This window comes from Hyperolius riggenbachi, chromosome 5, assembly GCF_040937935.1.
Source record: "Hyperolius riggenbachi isolate aHypRig1 chromosome 5, aHypRig1.pri, whole genome shotgun sequence".
Lineage (NCBI taxonomy): Eukaryota > Metazoa > Chordata > Amphibia > Anura > Hyperoliidae > Hyperolius > Hyperolius riggenbachi.
This window is the reverse complement of record NC_090650.1, coordinates 30820009-30837664: the sequence shown is the minus strand read 5'-3', so window position 1 is coordinate 30837664 and position 17656 is coordinate 30820009. Positions and strand designations below refer to the sequence as shown.

The 17656-nt window shown below is 44.1% G+C and overlaps 1 protein-coding gene across 9 annotated transcripts in view; it reads right to left on the bottom strand.

Moving 5' to 3' along the window:
- Positions 1–13707: 13707 nt before the first annotated feature.
- LRRC61 (leucine rich repeat containing 61) overlaps positions 13708–17656 on the bottom strand; it is a 40748-nt gene continuing 36799 nt past the window's right edge. For all 9 annotated transcript variants that reach the window (XM_068235351.1, XM_068235349.1, XM_068235354.1 and 6 more), the window contains one exon: positions 13708–15782. In XM_068235351.1, coding sequence (XP_068091452.1) covers positions 14230–15782 — 1553 coding nt within the window. In that variant the 3' untranslated portion in view covers positions 13708–14229. The remainder of the gene's footprint in view (positions 15783–17656) is intronic.

Here is a 17656-nt window from a genome sequence, read left to right as displayed (position 1 = left end):
ATGGTTATCGAACGTGGAGATGAATTGAGTATCCCTAGTATGTTGATTTCTCATCACTTTTTTCCTAAGCTCTCTCCTATCCAACAAACCAACATCTTGTGCAGTCTTTAACAGGGCCTCCCGCTCATAACCTCTCGCACTATAATTTTCTATCAGCGTATTAGCTTGTATGTAATACGCTGCATCACTTGATGTTATTCTCCTTGCACGTATAAATTGGCTCTTTGGAAGTCCACGTATCATAGATGGAGGATGGCAGCTGGTCGCAAGTAACGCATTATTCCTATCAGTCATCTTCCTATATACATCAGTTGAAAAAACCAGTCCATCAAACCGAATGTTTACATCTAGAAAGTGTAGTGTTTGTGCATGAAATTCAAGGGAAAATTTAATGCTTGCATGACATTGATTAAGTTCATCAAAAAATTCCTTCAATGTGGTGTCTGATCCTTCCCAGCAAAAAAATAGGTCATCGATATATCTCACCTACAGCCATCTGAATCTAGGTGTGACCTGTCTTGGACAGGGAAATGTGCTTTGTACCTATTGTCTTCAGAGCGCTCTCTCTTTTTTCTCTTTTTTACACAGTAGATTTCTTGAGCTGCCTAAAACCTGGTTGCCTGATCACACCTCAAAGGGGGTCATCCAGACTCCCATTCAGAGACAATAAGGAGAAGAGGCACGCAGGGATTTTTAAAATTAGGTTAAAAGCACTAAAATGGAAAAGGGGAGGTGGCTTACCTCAATAACAACAGTAGTATATGTCAATAAAATGTATTACGGACAGGCAACATGGGTGTTTCGTGAGTCTGAGCCCACTTCATCAGGCCGAATATTGTGCTGCTACACCCCTCCCCCATCATGCTGGGCTTGGAGGGGTACTTCCAAGCCCCACATTGTGTGGGTGAATGAGTGTTTTTTTTTCACCTCATAGGAGCTACTGCATCCAGTCCAGGCTGAACACCCCGAGTAGAATCAAGTCATACATCTCCACCTGCATCAAGCAGTTGGTTGCCCCTCATGCAACCTACCTTTGTGAGTAGAATTCTATTCCATTCACATTTCCCTGTAATTACATATTACAGAGAGCACTATTTTGGCTCCGGTTGTTTTTGTGCTTTTTTAAAGGTGCCAAGACACCTCAGACTTCCCCATTCTCCTTAACATATGTAGCAATTTTGGTGGCAATAGCATGTATGGGGCTTTGCTATTAACCGCTTAAAGAGAAACTCCGACCAAGAATTGAACTTTATCCCAATCACTAGCTGACCCCCTTTTAGATGAGATATCTATTCCTTTTCACAAACAGACCATCAGGGGGCTCTGTATGGCTGATATTGTGGTGAAACTCCTCCCACAAAGAAATTCTGAGTACGTAGTCTTGGCAGTTTCCTGTCTGTGAACCTTGTTGCATTGCGTGAAATAGCTGTTTACAGCTGTTCCCAACTGCCAAAACAGCAAGCAGCAGCTACATCCCCGTCAACAGTAAAAATGTCACCATGTGATAAATGTCAGAATATAAAATCAGGGATTTAAAAGATTTTACAATGGGCAAACACTGACTAAATCATTTATACATAATTATTGTAAAAATGAAGCACTTTTTGTATTACATTATTTTCACTGGAGTTCCTCTTTAAGTAGACACAAAATTATGCAAAATTACGAATGATTACAATTATAGAAAAAATGAATTGCGATTTTTCCCAAAATAATGCATTACGATTTTGCATCGTAATTGCAAATTTTGACGCGAAATTACGTTTATGCGAAATTTGTGTTCACACTACTCGCGGTAACCTGCTGCTGGTAGTCATGGTAATATTGCAGTGAGCTATCTGCACACAGAAATATTACCGCAGCTATGCATCAAGCCCTGCTGTCACACTGCTGCAAATCTAATGCACATCTGTTGTTTAGATCATTGAAAGCCGACCTGAACTCAGACCGTCCTCTCTGCTCTAAAAGATACGCAACAGCATAATAACCTTTAAAGAAAACACGTCTGTCTGTTACAGCTGATACAAATCCTGCAATAAATCTCCAGTGTGTCTACTTCCTGCTTTCATGGAAGCAGAAATATTGTTAACATCCTGTGCTGTCAAATTAGCCTCTCTGCCGTGGCATTCAGCTAACACAAGTAAGGGATCAAATTACAACTTGTGATTAGTCACCTATGAGGGGGATTAGACAGGATAAACTCTCTAAATACATATAGGGTTCATTTCTCTATGCTTTTCATCTGTCCTGTGCAAGAGTTCAGCTCCACTTTAACACCTTGGAGTAGATATGATCTTCTTTTACAATTAATTCTATGTCTAACATTAACCAGAATATGGAGATACTCTAGTAGTAGATAAACAGAAACACGCTGCATAATTCTAAAGTGCTCTGATAAGCAGCAAACTTCTTGTTGTAAAAGTTATTGAATTACAATATGGCTTAATGTATGTATTAAAGTGTACTTAAACTGATATGTGACATGATGAGGTAAACATAAGTATATATAGTAGCAAGCCAGCTTAGAGCTTGTCTGTTTTCACTTTCCATTTTGTTTTATTGCATTGCAAGACTTAAAACAAAAGACAGTGCAAAAGATGCAGCTCAGCTCTCCTGAAAAGTAAACAGAAGGCACAACACTTTTATTTGTCTGCACGCAGACTCCTGATAAGGACATGATGCTGAAAAATTGAAATGGTAATTAATTCTCTCCCTTGAGAGTTGCAGGTTTTTTACCTCGTATTGTTATACCTACTGATAAGAGGAAAACAGCAGAATGAGACACTAATTCGGACAACTATTAGGGGAGTACAGTACCTGTGGACACTGAGGGCTCTTCCACACTAGAGGCTAGTTTCGGCGTTTTACAGCCAAGACCATAGTTTGCGTTTTCCAAGGGAAAATAAAAGTCCATAGACTTTCATTTTACCTTTCACACCTAAAGCAGCTTTTGGGGCATTGCGTTCTGAAGCTCCCCGGAGCTTTTTCAAAGCTGTTTACAGCTGAAGTTGGCTTTTCGCATTTCAATGATAGTCAATGGAAAACACCAACTACAGCGTTTTCAAATCGTTTTCAAGGCGTTTTACAGCTGACTTGTTATTTTTAAAGATAAAAAAAAGGACGTTTTCACATGAGCTGTAAAACGCTTTGAAAACGCTTTGAAAACGCTATGCATTGACGTTCAGCAAAAGGCAGAGTTTCAGCCTTTTCTACCGCAGCCTCTAGTGTGAAAGAGCCCTAAAGAGAAGCAGAGTAGTGGGGGAACCATGTAAATGAGTACTATAAGAGGAGTATAGTATCAGGGCCAGGGTAATATAAGGGAAGCACAGTAGCAAGGGGCACTATAAGGGAAGCAAAGAAGTGGGGGAAGCACTCTAAGGGAAGCAAAGCGGTGTGGCAAGGAGCGCTATAAGGAGAGAAAAGTATTAGGGGGGCACAATATGAGAAGCAAAGTAGTGGGGGCAATATATGGAGAGCAAAGTAGCATACTTCCCAACATTTTAAATGTTGAAAGCGGGACACTTAGGCCACACCCCCAACCCCCTAGTCACGCCCACCAAATTTTTTTACATACATATTTTTATTTAATTACTCATGAAAGGGAGGCGCATGAGGGTGCCAGTGGGTGGGGAGGAGGGTGAGGGTGGCCGTGGGTTGGCAGAAAGGGGGCGGGGGGAATCTGATCGAGGCACCAGCCCGGGCTGCGTATGCGGCATGGATGGCCGCCGCCATTAAGCTTCTCCCTACCTCCCTCCTAATGTCCCCCCAGTCCCTCCCCCCCCCCCCGCAGAGTAAACAAATGCGCAGCGGAGCGGGCAGTAACTTCATTGCCTCTCCGCTGCGTACCGGGATCCCATCTGGTCTTCTCGCTTCCTATGACGTCACAGGAAGCAGGAAGCGAGAAGACCAGAAGGGATCCCGGTACGCAGCGGAGAGGCAATGAAGTTACTGCCCGCTCCGCATTTTGCTCTGCGGGGGGGAAGGGGACACTGGGGGCACATTAGGAGGGAGGGAGGGAGAAGCTTAATGGCGGCGGCCATCCATGCCGCGTACGCATCCCGGGCTGGTGCCTCGATCTGATTTTTTTCCCCCTCTCTCCCCAGCGGCCGGGACAAAGGGGGGAGGGCAGCGCGGGACAGCAGGACGTCCCCCAAAATCGGGACCGTCCCGCCGAAAACGGGGCGGTTTGGTGCTCTGAAGTAGTGGGGGGCACTATAAGGAAAGCAAAAAAGTGGGGGCACTATAATTAGAGCAAAGTAGTGGGGGACACTATAAGGAAAGCAAAGTAGTGGAGAGCGCCATAAGGAGAGCAAAGAAGAAACTTGGGCGTTACAGACCCAATAACAGACTGGTTGCAGAACTGGTTTGGGAGTTGGGCCTCATTTTTCCAGAGTTTTGGTATCTCATTTCTAACTGTTCTTATAATTTTGCTTTTGTTAGCCTGCTGCATTTTTCCAATGTTGAGAACATTTTTTACACAATTAATGGATAAGCATATGAGTGCTGCTATGTATGCAGCTTTAGGGCAGTATGATGAAGGATTTTATGATGGTCATGGGGGAGATATGATAACGTGGCAGAAAGGGATGACCAGGCCGACGTATGATGCACCTGCTCCAGTCCATGACCATCTGTAACCATTTTCTATATCTTTATAACTATATAATATATATATATTTTACTTTTTATATATTTTTGCAAACTTTTTTATATGTTTTTGTAATCTTTCTATATTTTTTGTGTTGTTTACCTTTTTTATATATATATACACTAGCAATGACAATTTAATTATAAACAGGAGGGAAATGTGGAAATAATTAATATAGCCTTTATAATTGAATTGTGTTTATATCCTTTATACTTTGTATTCCTATATTACTAAAAGCTTTTCAGTATATTATGATAATGAGAACAAATCATTGTGGCGAGATTTTTTTGTTATTGCAGGGCCTTCTGGAGGAGACAGAGAACCCGTCTATACCAGTATTTCCTGTGACGATTCCGAATCACAGGAGAACTGATTTCTTGAGAAATGAAACAGATAATAAATCAATAATCAGGGGCGTTCCTAGGGCGCCCCCAGGTTAGGTAGTGAGTAACAGGCGCTCCCCAGGTTAGGTAGTGAGTGACAGGGACCCCCAGGTTAGGTGGTGAGTGACAGGCGCCCCCCTCACCTCCCAGGAGCAGCAGAAGCGTCAGACCTCGATCAGCGGGCGACCCGACCAGTTAGAGCAGGCGCACGGACGCTCCACGCTCTATATGCGGAAGTGATGTCACTTCCGCATATCAGTGCAGCGTGCTGGGTCCTAGCACCTGCACAGTGGTCGCCGGCTGATCGAGGTCTGATGTTGGCAGCGGCGGCCAGCGGGAGGGAGCAGCGGCAGCGGGGGAAAAAGCAGGGCACCCCAATAAACAGATTGGGGGCACCCGTGGACATGTTGGGGGCACAGGCCACCCTAAAATAGGGCTAGCGACGCCCCTGTCAATAATGATTGGAAGATGCCGTATGAGAGGAGGAAGCATTTCAAGAAACTTTAATAAGAGGGAACAGACAATAGGTTTCACTTCTAGTGTCGGTGAGTTTGGATACAGATCCTCATGTGATCTGATGCCAGAAGTCCATGCGTGTAAATAAAGATAACATTGCAGAAGGGTTATTGTTTAACAGGGGCACTATAAGGAGAGCAAAGTAGTGAGGGCGCTATAAAGAGAGTAAAGAAGTGGGGGGAACTATAAGGAGAGCAAAGAAGAGGGGGCACTATAAGGAGAGCAAGGTAGTGGACAATAAAACAATAGTAGTGGACACTACTGGGGCAGCCAGCTATATGGGGGGTATGGGAGGGCTCGGGGGGGGGGGGGGGGCGGCAGAGCCTTCCCCTCCTCCCCCCCCCCTTGTCCAATCCATGGAGGTGGGGGCGACGACAGTGTGCCCACTGTCAGAAGAGTAAGAAGTGCCCTCCACCTGCTCTGAGATATGAGACTGGGGCCCATATGCAATTAACTTTTTCTCTTGAGTTATCTCCTAGGAGATCATTTTCATATTCTCTTTAAAATAACTTTTAAGAATTTTTACAATTAAAAACGTACCTAAAAGTAGGTGAAAAAGTACTATCAAAATTATTTTGAGTATTCTTTTGTTTGCTGGTGGCTTAAGGGGCATTTTATGACAAGGTGTAAAAATATTACCTTGAAGAAAACTCAAGATGAAAAGTGAGTTGCATATGGGCCCTGGGCCTCTTTTTATCACTGTGTGTGGCCGCTAACCCAGGAAATACTATTTCATCATTGCTGCAAATTAGTTGGTCATTCAGTTGGTTGGTGCTTGGAAAATACGTGCAATCGCTTGGTCGTGCGGTCGGTCATGACGTTGGGTTAGCCGCGCGGAAAAGTTGCACATGTGCACAAACCTTACTGGACAGGAGGACACAGCTAGAGATGTAGCGAACGGTTCCCGAACCGTTCGCCGGCGAACCGCTCTGCTACTCTGGGCCTCTTACTACTTCCGGGTCGCAATGACCCGGAGTAGTACGCCTGCGCTGCCCGGCGGAGCCCGTCCTAGATTGCGCTCCTGTTGCCGGGCACTCTCTGCGCATGACCGTGACGTCACGCACATGCGCAGAAAATGCCCGGCAACGGGAGCGCGATCTAGGATGCGCTCCGCCGGGCAGCGCAGGTGTACTACTCCAGGTCATTGCGACCCAAAGTAGTAAGAGGCCCAGAAAGGTTCGCCAGGCGAACGGTTCGGGCCAACACTAGACACAGCTCAAGACACTCAAACTTGCCTGTTTATTGTAGGAAAAAAAAATGCTTAGCTTCTCTATCCAGCAACGATTATGCCATTAGATGGCAGCAGTGTCATACAGTGTCAGTAGATTACATAGTGTAATCTACTGACATGAAACTGATGAAGTTATACTGAAAGTGGGTCCGAGAGAAACTTTTACTCATTGCATAATTGTGTTCCTTTCATATAGTTTATAGTGCATTCCTCAAGCCAAATACTTGTTTTATTTTGTTTTAATACTCTAATTCCCTATAAACTAAACAAGCGTCGCCCACAGCTTCTCCAGAGAGCCTTGGCATTTTCAGCCTTAGTAGCAAGGGCTTATGGGAGCTCAGTCTGGGCAGGAGGAGGTTACTAGAAAGATTTCAGAGGCAGAGGGGAGGAGGAGAGGAGACTGAATTTACACACAGGCAAGCTGATAGCATCTCCAGCCCTCAGCCTGTGACAATGTGACAAACAGAACATGGCGGCCCTCATTGTATCACAGAAATAAATAATCATAAACTGTTGAAGCTGTTTTCAGCTAGATTTGCTGTGTAAACTATCTAAACTTTAGATAAGATATATAGACAAGTTACTGGTTATAGTTTTTCATCTCGGATCTACTTGAAGCAGGTAAAAAAAAAATTACTAAAAAGATACTCACCTATGGAGAGGGCAGGCTCTGGATCACATATAGAGCCTTCCCAGTCCCCTCTCTCTCCATAGTCTTAATTCAGAGCTGTCACTTAGTGATGAGCGTAATGACCAAATTCCGATTATGTGAAATTTCGCATAATTCGTGAAATTACGATTATGGGCGTAATAAAAATTTCCCGAATTAAACAAAATTGTGCAAAATTTCACATTTATGGGGAATTTCATAATTACGGTCGTTTTTCGTAATTACGATCATTTACGTAACACAAACAAATCAGAATTTCGGAAATTCATCCGTTCTCAAAATTGTGTTCCTGTCCAGAGCCTCCTGATACATTTAAAGCGACAGCACTTGCAGGTACCTTTGCATTATCAGATATTGCAAGGCCCAAAACCAAGTGTCTCAGCATGCATGACCGCTAAGTGCACCTTGACAAAGAGCACCTGTCGTAGAAGTGGCTGCAGATAGAGCCTCCTGATACATTTAAAGCAATAGCACGTGCAGGGACTTTTGCATTATCTGATATTGCAAGGCCCAAGACCAAGTGTCTCAACATGACCGATAAGTGCATCGTGGCAAAGAGCACCTGTCTTATGCTACGTACACACATGCGACAACGATCGTTCGTTGGACGAACTAACTTTTAATTGATGAAAGAATGACCTAAGTAAAGTTAGTTTTAAAAGGTGTAACGATCTGATCGTTAGAACGAACGTTACATCACGTAAAAGTAACTATTGCGCCTGCGCATAAAAATGAAAAGTTCCATGGAGAAATAGTGAAATGCGCATGTCAAGCCTAGTACGAACGACCGTTTCCAACGATGTACTACTTTTGCAAACGATCGTCATTGGGAAAAATCCGCCAAGCAAGATCGTTCGTTTTGAACGATCTAGCTCGTCTGTCGTTAGACTTCATGGTCGTTGGCTGCTTTTTTTCAAACAATCGTCGTTTGAAAGGATCGTGGAACGATCGTTTCAAACGACTATAGTCGCATGTGTGTACGCACCTTTAGAAGTGGCTGCAGATAGAGCCTCCTGATACATTTAAAGCAACAGCATGTGCAGAGGCCTTTGCATTATCAGTAATTGCAATCAGTAATTGCAATCAATGAGTGACTTTCCTGAGTTTAATCAATACTTAAATGTGCATAATTACTATTAGAAACGAAATTACGTCTATTTTCGTAACTAAAATAACTTTGTTTCTACAGAAAATATGAAATTACGAAATTTTGCCTTAAACATGAATTTGCGTCGAAACGCAAAATTATGAAACTGAAATTTCGCTTACGGAATTCCGAATTACGGTTTGTATGTCAATTACGAATTCGTGTCATAGCTGCAAAATTCGCATCCGTAATTAAGGAAACACAAAATTACAAGTGTCACCCCATTTGCAAGTATTCAACCAACTGGTTGGATAGGACTTCGGGTGCCCTCGTAAGTCATCGGAAGCACTCAAGTCCCTAAGTGCTTCGTTAGACAAGCGACTCCGTGAAGCGAAAGTGATAAGCTTATTTGAACCTCTTAGCAGCCATTTTGTGCTCAGCAGCAGACATTTTGCTCTAAGGCCTAGTGCACACCAAAAACCGCTAGCAGATCCGCAATATGCTAGCAGATTTTGAAATGCTTTTTCTTATTTTTCTGTAGCATTTCACCTAGCATTTTGCGGTTTTGTGAAGCGTTTTTGGTGTAATAGATTTCTGATATTGTTACAGTAAAGCTGTTACTGAACAGCTACTGTAACAAAAAACGCCTTGCAAACCGCTCTGAACAGGCGTTTTTCAGAGCGGTTTGCGGTTTTCCTATGCTTAACATTGAGGCAGAAACGCATCCGCAATCCAAAATCTGCAGCAGCCCGGGAGTATGCGTTTCTGCAAAACGCCTCCCGCTCTGGTGTGCACCAGCCCATTGAAATACATTACCCTAGCGGATCCGCACCCGCAAGCGGATCGCAAAACGCAGCCGAACCGCTCTGGTGTGCACTAGGCCTAAGTGGCCATTTTGTTTCTTTAGATGCCATTTTCTTTATATTGTAACTTTTTATATTACATCAAATTGTACATATTTTATATTTTAAGAATGCCATTGTGAAGCCATTTTTTATGTGAAGTCACTAGGAAGATCTATGAATTGGTAAGTTCCCTTTAAACTGCTATTCATGTTTCCCACAAACAATATTTCCCTGTCTAGTTAACCAAGGTTGAATAACACCATCTGGCCAGGGAATGATAATTGTTTTCTTCAGCTGTCTGAACATTGCTAGAACTGCTCAAAACATAAGAACTTAGCCATAATATTTACTGTATGCAAGAATGATGGACAAGTCATTGTTATGAGAAGGTTTAGTGCTCATTAATTATTCTCTGCTCATTATATTAATAGCATTCATTGGCTGTTTTTCCTGTATGATGTTCTATAGTGCAAAATACATCATTTTCTTCTTTATAACAGCAGAAAAGTAAATAAACCTTTGAGTGAATCTTGAACGCACATACCGCTCTTTGTGTGTTCTTTTCTTACGCACGGTGCCACCGATTTCACCGATTGCCGAGGCTGACTGTAGTGTATGCATGTATTGTGTGACTGGAGTCTCGAGAAGAACCCACCATGGTTTTTATTACCTAACAGTAAGGGTGAGTGCACACACTCGTGCATGCGCATTGCGGAGCCAGGGCCGGTTCTCAAACATTTGCATTTACAGGGGACAGCATGTTTGTACTGTGTTTACACTAACAGCATGCAGTCAAAGGAGGAGAAGCGGGAGGAGAAGCGAGAGGAGAGCGAGGTGAAGAGGTCATCATTGGGGAAAAGCAGCTTGTTGTGCTGTGTGAGGAGTCTGACAGTGGGGGGGGGGGGGGGGGGGCAGCAGTGTTTCATTTAACTTGCACAGCAGAAGGGAGGAGGCGGAACTGCTATCCTGACTGAGGAGGAATGGAGTGGCTGAGGGTGAGCAGTTTGTTTGTCACAGACTCACAGCCAGCCAGTGTGCTACTGTGTTGAGCTGTAGCATGTCATGTGAGAACATTAAATGAAGCAACAACAAAAAAAAAAAAAAACACTGTGAGAGGGCTGGGAAGGCTGTATAGCAGGGGTGTTAAACTCAAATATAAAGTGGACCAAAATTAAACACTGTGACCATGCCAGGGGAGTAACTAGAAATGACTGGGTCCCCTGCACAACGTTGGATGGGGCCCTACCAGGTGTCGTTGCTGGAGGGAGGAGCGCTGATGCTAGCCCCAGGTGAGGGGGAAGTTGCACCCCCTCCTTGCTTCTGTTTGTGCTTGCTGCTTCCCTTCCTGCACTGCCCCCCCTTCCTGCACCTAAAAATAGTGGGCCCCACAGCTTGGCCCTCCCCCACTCAGACTTCTCCCCTTAAGGGCCCCCCTGCGGCTGCATCCCTTGCAGGGGCTATTGTTAAGCACCTGGACCAAGTTGCAGGCCAACCTCAATATCTTCTGGCCACCTTTGTCCCATATAAAAGTTCTCTGATGTCTAATGGCCCCCTCCCTTCCCTATACCATTTCATTGTGTCTAGTGGCTTTCCCTCCTTCCCCTATACAGATACCTGGTGTCTAGTGGCCCTCCTCCCTAGTGTATTGAATCCAATTAAGAACCATGATAACGCTGTCAGTACATAGGCTTCTTGCAAGCTTTCTGCGGTGTTCATAGCTGAGTTTGAATCTTTTTCTACGAGACACAAATATTGTGCATACTAAATTGTCTGTCTATTACCCCCGGGTGATATGTCTGACATTACAGCCTGCTAGGTGTGAGGCTGTGATCCCTCCACTGCCACTCTCCATCCTGATCCTTCCGCTGCCACTCTGCATTATCTGCGGGACACGGGACCATACATCTCAACACGGGACAGTCCCAGCAAAACCAGGATGGATGGGAGGCATGCTATCCTCAAACACCACTCAGATTCAGAGAGCCGCCTTCCACTCTTAGGCCTTGTTCACATCTAAAATCGTAAATGCAAACGTTTTGCAATTTTGTGTGGTGGGTTTTTTCCCCCTCCCAGCGCTCCACTGCGTGCTGCGTTTTTTGGTAAAAGCACTTTTCAAAACGCTTTTCCAGTGCGGTTTTTAAATTCACTCCCTGACGCAAGATCCAGAAGCTTTCCCGATCTTCCTAGGCCACTCCTGCGCTGTGCTGGGACCCTCTAAACAATCTTCAACACATTGGCCTCAATTCTGGTAGCTATGTGCGGAAAATATTTTTTTTTGTTGGTAAAATACCTCATGTGGTATTTTCCTCTTTTTTTAGCAATTCTGACAGATTTTTCCACATTTCTGAACATGCGGTAAGGCCTGGAACCCACTGAAAACCGCAAACGCAAAACGCAACCGCTAGCGTTTTGTCTGAGCGGTTTGCAAGCGGATTCATGCGCGTTTTGGGTTGTGTTTTGCAACATTGTATTTTTTTCCCCAGCGGGTGCCTAGCGTTTTGCGTTTTTATCCTGATTGGTCCTGTGAATTATTTTTCATTTTGTTACAGTGTGCTGAACCGCAAAACGCTAGCAAAACCGCTCAGTTTAGGTTTTGCTGAGCGTTTCCGCTAGCGGTTCAATACTTTACATTGAAGCGCTAACGCTCCCAAAATGCTGCACGTCCTGCGTTTGCGTTTCTGAGAAACGCAAACGCTCCTGTGGAAGTTGCCCCATCCATTAACATTAGCCCAGCGTTTTGGCAAACTGCTAGCGTATCGCAGTGCTGCCAAAACGCTGCCAAAAGCGCTCCTGTGGGTTCCAGCCCTAAAACATGAAGTGCAGTAAAAAGTGCGGTATTTCAGCGGTAACCATGCGGTAAATAAATAATAGTCTTTAATTGTCTTCCATAAGTTAGGATAGTCTTTGGAAGATGTTTTTTGTTGAGGGGGGAGGTGTATTTGATTATGTAGCAACCTATGGAACATATATTTATAGGCATCACCTATATAAAAAAAATCCATTAAATATTTGGAGTTTTATTTTTACTATTACTTTCTATTACACAGCCTGAATAGGAACGACACTAAAACAGCAATAGGAACTCCACTAAAAACTGCAAAATGCACACATATTGATTTTACCTCCAAGTACAGGCAGGTTTTAAACTGATCAGTAAATTATGTGCTAACATGCCCCCTAATTTCCATGAGAATATCTATTTTCGGTAAAATTACCACACGCAAATTACCACACGAATTACCACATAATGTACCGCATAATGTACCGCATGCAGTAATTCATGCCTAAAATTTACAGCATGAGTTAAAACCTACCAGAATTGCTAAATGTCATGACCACGTGTAAAATAACCATACATGCAATGATTTGCTTGGAAACCCTACCAGAATTGAGGCCATTGAGGTTGAGTTTGGTCACAGCCGTGCTTCCCTCTATCCACAAGCATGGCCACACTGTGCAGGCGCAAAAAGTTCAGCCCGCATATACGCAGTAGCACGGAACCACCCGTATCTGGCTTTTATCTCGGTGCACAAGCAGCCGCTTGCTTCTGCGCAGCAGGGAACACACTGGCACCTGCGCTGTGTGGCTGCTGTCATACACGGAGGGGAGTACCGCCATGAAGATAAAGAGGGTCCCAGCCTGCAGGGATGGGGTCGCAGAAGATTAGAGCATCCAAAAACTTCTCCCTACTGATGTCAGTGTGTAACTTTTTTTTTTCATTTTTACTAGGTTTACTTTAAAGAAAACCTGTACTGAGAAAAACCTCCCCTGGGGGGTACTCACCTGGGGTGGGAGAAGCCTCCGGATCCTATTGAGGCTTCCCCCGTCCTACGTCGGCAGAGATCAAGCTCCCCGAACAGCGGGGATGTAAATATTTACCTTACCAGTTCCAGTGCAGGTGCAGTATCGGCTCTCCACCTCGGAGATAGGCGGAAATAGCCAATCGCTGTCGGGCCGCTGTACTGTGCCTGTGCAGTAGAGCGGACCCGACGGAGATCGGCTATTTTCGCCTATCTCTGTGCGGAAAGCCGCAACAGCGCCCCCGCTGGAGCCACGGAAAGGTAAATAAATCAGCGCTTGTCAGGCTTGTCGAGGGAGGATTGCGGGACGCTTCGGGGAGCCAGCGCTGGACTGCCTGCAGCTACAGGGGAGGGGGAATCCTCATTGGGACCCTGAGGCTTCCCCCTCCCGAGGTGAGTACCCCGAGGGGAACTTTTTTTTGTTACAGGGTCTCTTTAAAGAGGAAGTTTAGCAAAAAAGGGGAAAAAAATAAATCAATACATTGCAAAATGAGAAGTTAAAAAATAGAAGCAAAATCAAAAAATGATTGATGTTACCCATGTAATTTATTCATAATGTTTGATCCCCAATCAGCCTGCAGGTCATCATCTTTACTACTGGCAGACATGAAAAAAAAAAAAAAAGTACCAACTGCCATTATCTATAACCACACCCCCTAGCAATGCGATAGGCTGAAAGTTTTTTTTTTCCCATATATAGATATACAGTACATATGCACACAGGGAGATACTCGTTGCTTGGCAGTTGGAAAAAGCTGTTATTTCCCACGATGCAATGAGGCTCCCGCAGTGTGATGTCAGGACCTAGGTCCTGACATCACACTGTGGGAGGGTTTCACCACAATATCAGCCATTCAGGCATTTCTGCTGATTTTTCATGGGAAAGGAGGTATCAACTACTGGATGGGATAAAGTTCAATCCTTGGTTACAGTTCCTTTTTAAACATAAAAACACAAATGGCATGTGTAAAAACATTTACAGTTCCAAGGTTTGGGTTTTTTTTCTGAGAAGAACAAACAAACTGAACATCAGGTTGGTCATTGGCTCCTTACTTAGCAATGCATTCCCTTATCGCTGCTTCCAGCACATTAATTCTCTCCTCATAGCCACTTCTTTTCTCCCGCCTCTCTGTCTCGATGAGCACATGGATGTAATCTTTAACAGTTATCGGATTGGATCTGCTGGAAATCTCTTGGAGCCGTCTCAGGCTGTTGGCGATCTTCTGAGTGATGGCCACCGCCTCTTTCTCCCCTTGTGACATTTCTGTTTGCATCTTGCCTAGAATCCTCTCGTAAGTCATCTCTTCATTGTACTCTCTTTTGTATTTTTCTTTTATTTCAGAATAATCTATCTCCTTGGTCACCATGGTTGTTTCCCAGTAGAAGTTCTCCGAGCGGTGCGAGCTCTGGCCGTGACCACACACCTTGCAAACTGCATTCCAATAGAAGACTTCACAGAAATACTTCATGGCGTCAAAGGCAACCAGGCAGTCTTGGTGACATGTGGCTTGACATGTGTTGCAGTTGGTTGAGTTTTCACTTGACATTATTTTCTTCTTTATGGTTTGCTTTACTTTGATCTTGAATTCAGTTTCGCTATGCTGCTTGGATTCCTTCAGAGCTCTCCATCTTTCCTCCACTTCACACCAAACAAACATGGTCTCCATCAGTTTTTGGACTGATCCATCCAACATGACCTCCAAAGCATTGGTTTCTGCCAGATCCTCCTTCTTCAGACTTAAACATTTACTGGTTAAGGTAGGCAAATATTCTGAAAGAAATTGTTTGATGCTGTCCATACCCATCCTCCACTGCAATTCATTAGCTACGTAGGTAAAATTACTGTCTTCCGTGGGGGAGTTATCGGCGTAGACAACGGCATTGTCCACTATGTAGTACACGAATTGTCCATGATCAGGTTGGGCAGGGAGAGCTGTTGGCTCAGTAGCTGTTGAAGGAACGTTCTTCTCCTTGGCTTCTGCTGATGCGGCAAAGAAGACAATATTTTCCCTCACAATTTCCCCAAAAATAGTTAACATATTTTCATAAATGTACATCTGTGTTGCAGTCAAGCATTCCAAACGGGACCGAACAGCAAAACAGATGGCATCTATCTTAGTAAAGCTGCCCTTAGAAAAAAATTCTCGTATCTGCCTCATCATTTTCTCATTATGTCTCTTTTCGTTGGTGTCTCCAAACTCCGGGATGTCAATGATGGTTATGGAGTATGGGATTAGGAATCCGTCCTCACGGTTGATCTGGTAAATGGTGACTCTCGGTGTCTGGAACGAACTCAGCCCACCTCTGTCATCGATCAGCTGGACACGAAACTCGTCTTCCCACTTCACACCAAAGACGCAGTTCAACACCGTATTAATCAGAGACGATTTATCAGATCCTTTTTCTCCAACAAACATTATGACTTTGTTGTCCTTGTGAGGTTTCTCTGCTCCATATTCCCAGATCTTCTGAGAATCGACAGTCTTCAGTGATAACAACATCTTGTATATGGTCAGAGGACCTATCTTCTCTGAGATGAAGAGATGCTTGTTCTGTTTGATAAATAGAGGTCTTTTACGATCTGCCATAGACAGGCCTTTACCTGCAGAACCAACACAGAAGAGATGATTGATAACATCTTCATGAGCTCATTATGACTATCATGTATTTATATTGTGCTCATTCCTACAGGAGTTTGAAATAACTTTTACACTCTGCAGTACTGTCAAAATTATTTTGAGTATTTTCTTGCTTGTTGGTGGCTTAAAAGGCATTTTATTTATAAAGTGAAAATATCATCTAGGAGAAAACTTACGAGAAAAGGTAAATTGGATCAGGCCCTGTGTCTGTCAATGAAAGTGTATGTATGTAGTGTATGTAATGGAAACGGGCCATAACAATTAAAATAAAATAAAAAAAAAAACAGGGCTTTCTAGCTAACCTGCTGCAAATGAAGACTAACAATTCCTTTAGGACGGAGTACCCAGCTAGCTCAGGGTGACCCATATCCACTACGAGAGTATAAGGGGCTAAACGAAACCGAAATGCCCGGCCTACTAAAAAAAAAAAAAAGTAATGATAAATATAATTTTGCCTTCTTAAAGAGTCTGAAGCCATATAAATTACCTCTTTTTCTTGTATGGTTATTTTAAGCTTTAAGATCAAAGTGGATTCGCCACGTTCTCATGTCAGAACAAGGTATTTATCCCCCCAAAACCCTGGGGACAAAATTCTGCGATCGCAGAATTTTGCTTCCTGCAAGAGGCAGAGCTTTGCACAGTAGCCCTGCCTCTGCTCCAGTCAATCTCTGCCTCTTCCCGCCTTTCTCAGTCTTCTTTCACTGAGAGGGGTGGGGAGAGGCGGGGATTGACTGGATTAGAGGGACAGCTATAGCGCACAGCTCTGCCTGCCCCGGGCAGCAAAATCTATGACCTGAAAAATCATCGAATTTTGCTCCGGGATTTTGGAGGGATAAATACTCTGTTCTGCCGCAGGGATGCGGCGAATAAGCTTTGATCTTAATGCTTAAGATAACTATGCAATAAAAAAAAGGAGGTAATTTATATGGCTTCAGACTCTTTAAAGGACAAATGAATTGAGAGGTATGTGGAGGCTGCCATATTTATTACCTTTTAAGCAACACCAATTGCCTGGCTGTCCTGCTGATCCTCTGCCTCTAAGGGCTCGTTTCCACTAGTGCGGTGCGGAATCGCCTGCATTCCACCGCGGACGAAATCGCATGCGGGTGCGATTCCGCATGCGTTTTTGCCGCGATTTCGCATGCGATTCCACATAGGTAAGGTATATGCGAATTTAACCATGTCACTGCTGGTGTAAATTAACATTATTACCTATGCGAAATCGCATGCGATTTCGCGTCAAAAAACGCATGGTCACCCCGCATGCGATTTCCCTATTAAGATACATTAGCGGCAATTCGTGCACATTCCTTCTGCACGCGAAATCTGACGGCTCTGCCGTGCAGATTTCTGCCGCTTCGAAAAACGCTGCCGCACCCGCAGAAGTGGAAACAGCCCCATCCACTGACATTGCCTATGCAAATCCGCGTGCAGTGCCCGCATGCGGATTCGCACTAGTGGAAACGAGCCCTAATACTTTCAGCCATAGACCCTGAACAAGCAAATGCAGATCAGGTGTTTGACATTATTGTCAGATCTGACAAGATTAGCTCCATGCTGGTTTCTGGTGTTATTCAGGCACTACGGCAGCCAAACAGATCAGCAGGACTGCCAGGGCCAGGCAACTGGTATTGTTTAAAAAGGAAATAAGTATGGCAGCCTCCATAGTCTTCTCACTTCAGTTGTCCTGTAAAACAGAAAGTACTTGCAATAATTCAGCTTTAAAGAGAGCAGCTGTGATTTCCCATGATGCATCACTCTTAAAGCTAATGTAAACCCCCAAAAAACAAACAGATATTTACCCAAGGAGAGGGAAGGCTCTGGATCCTATAAATCT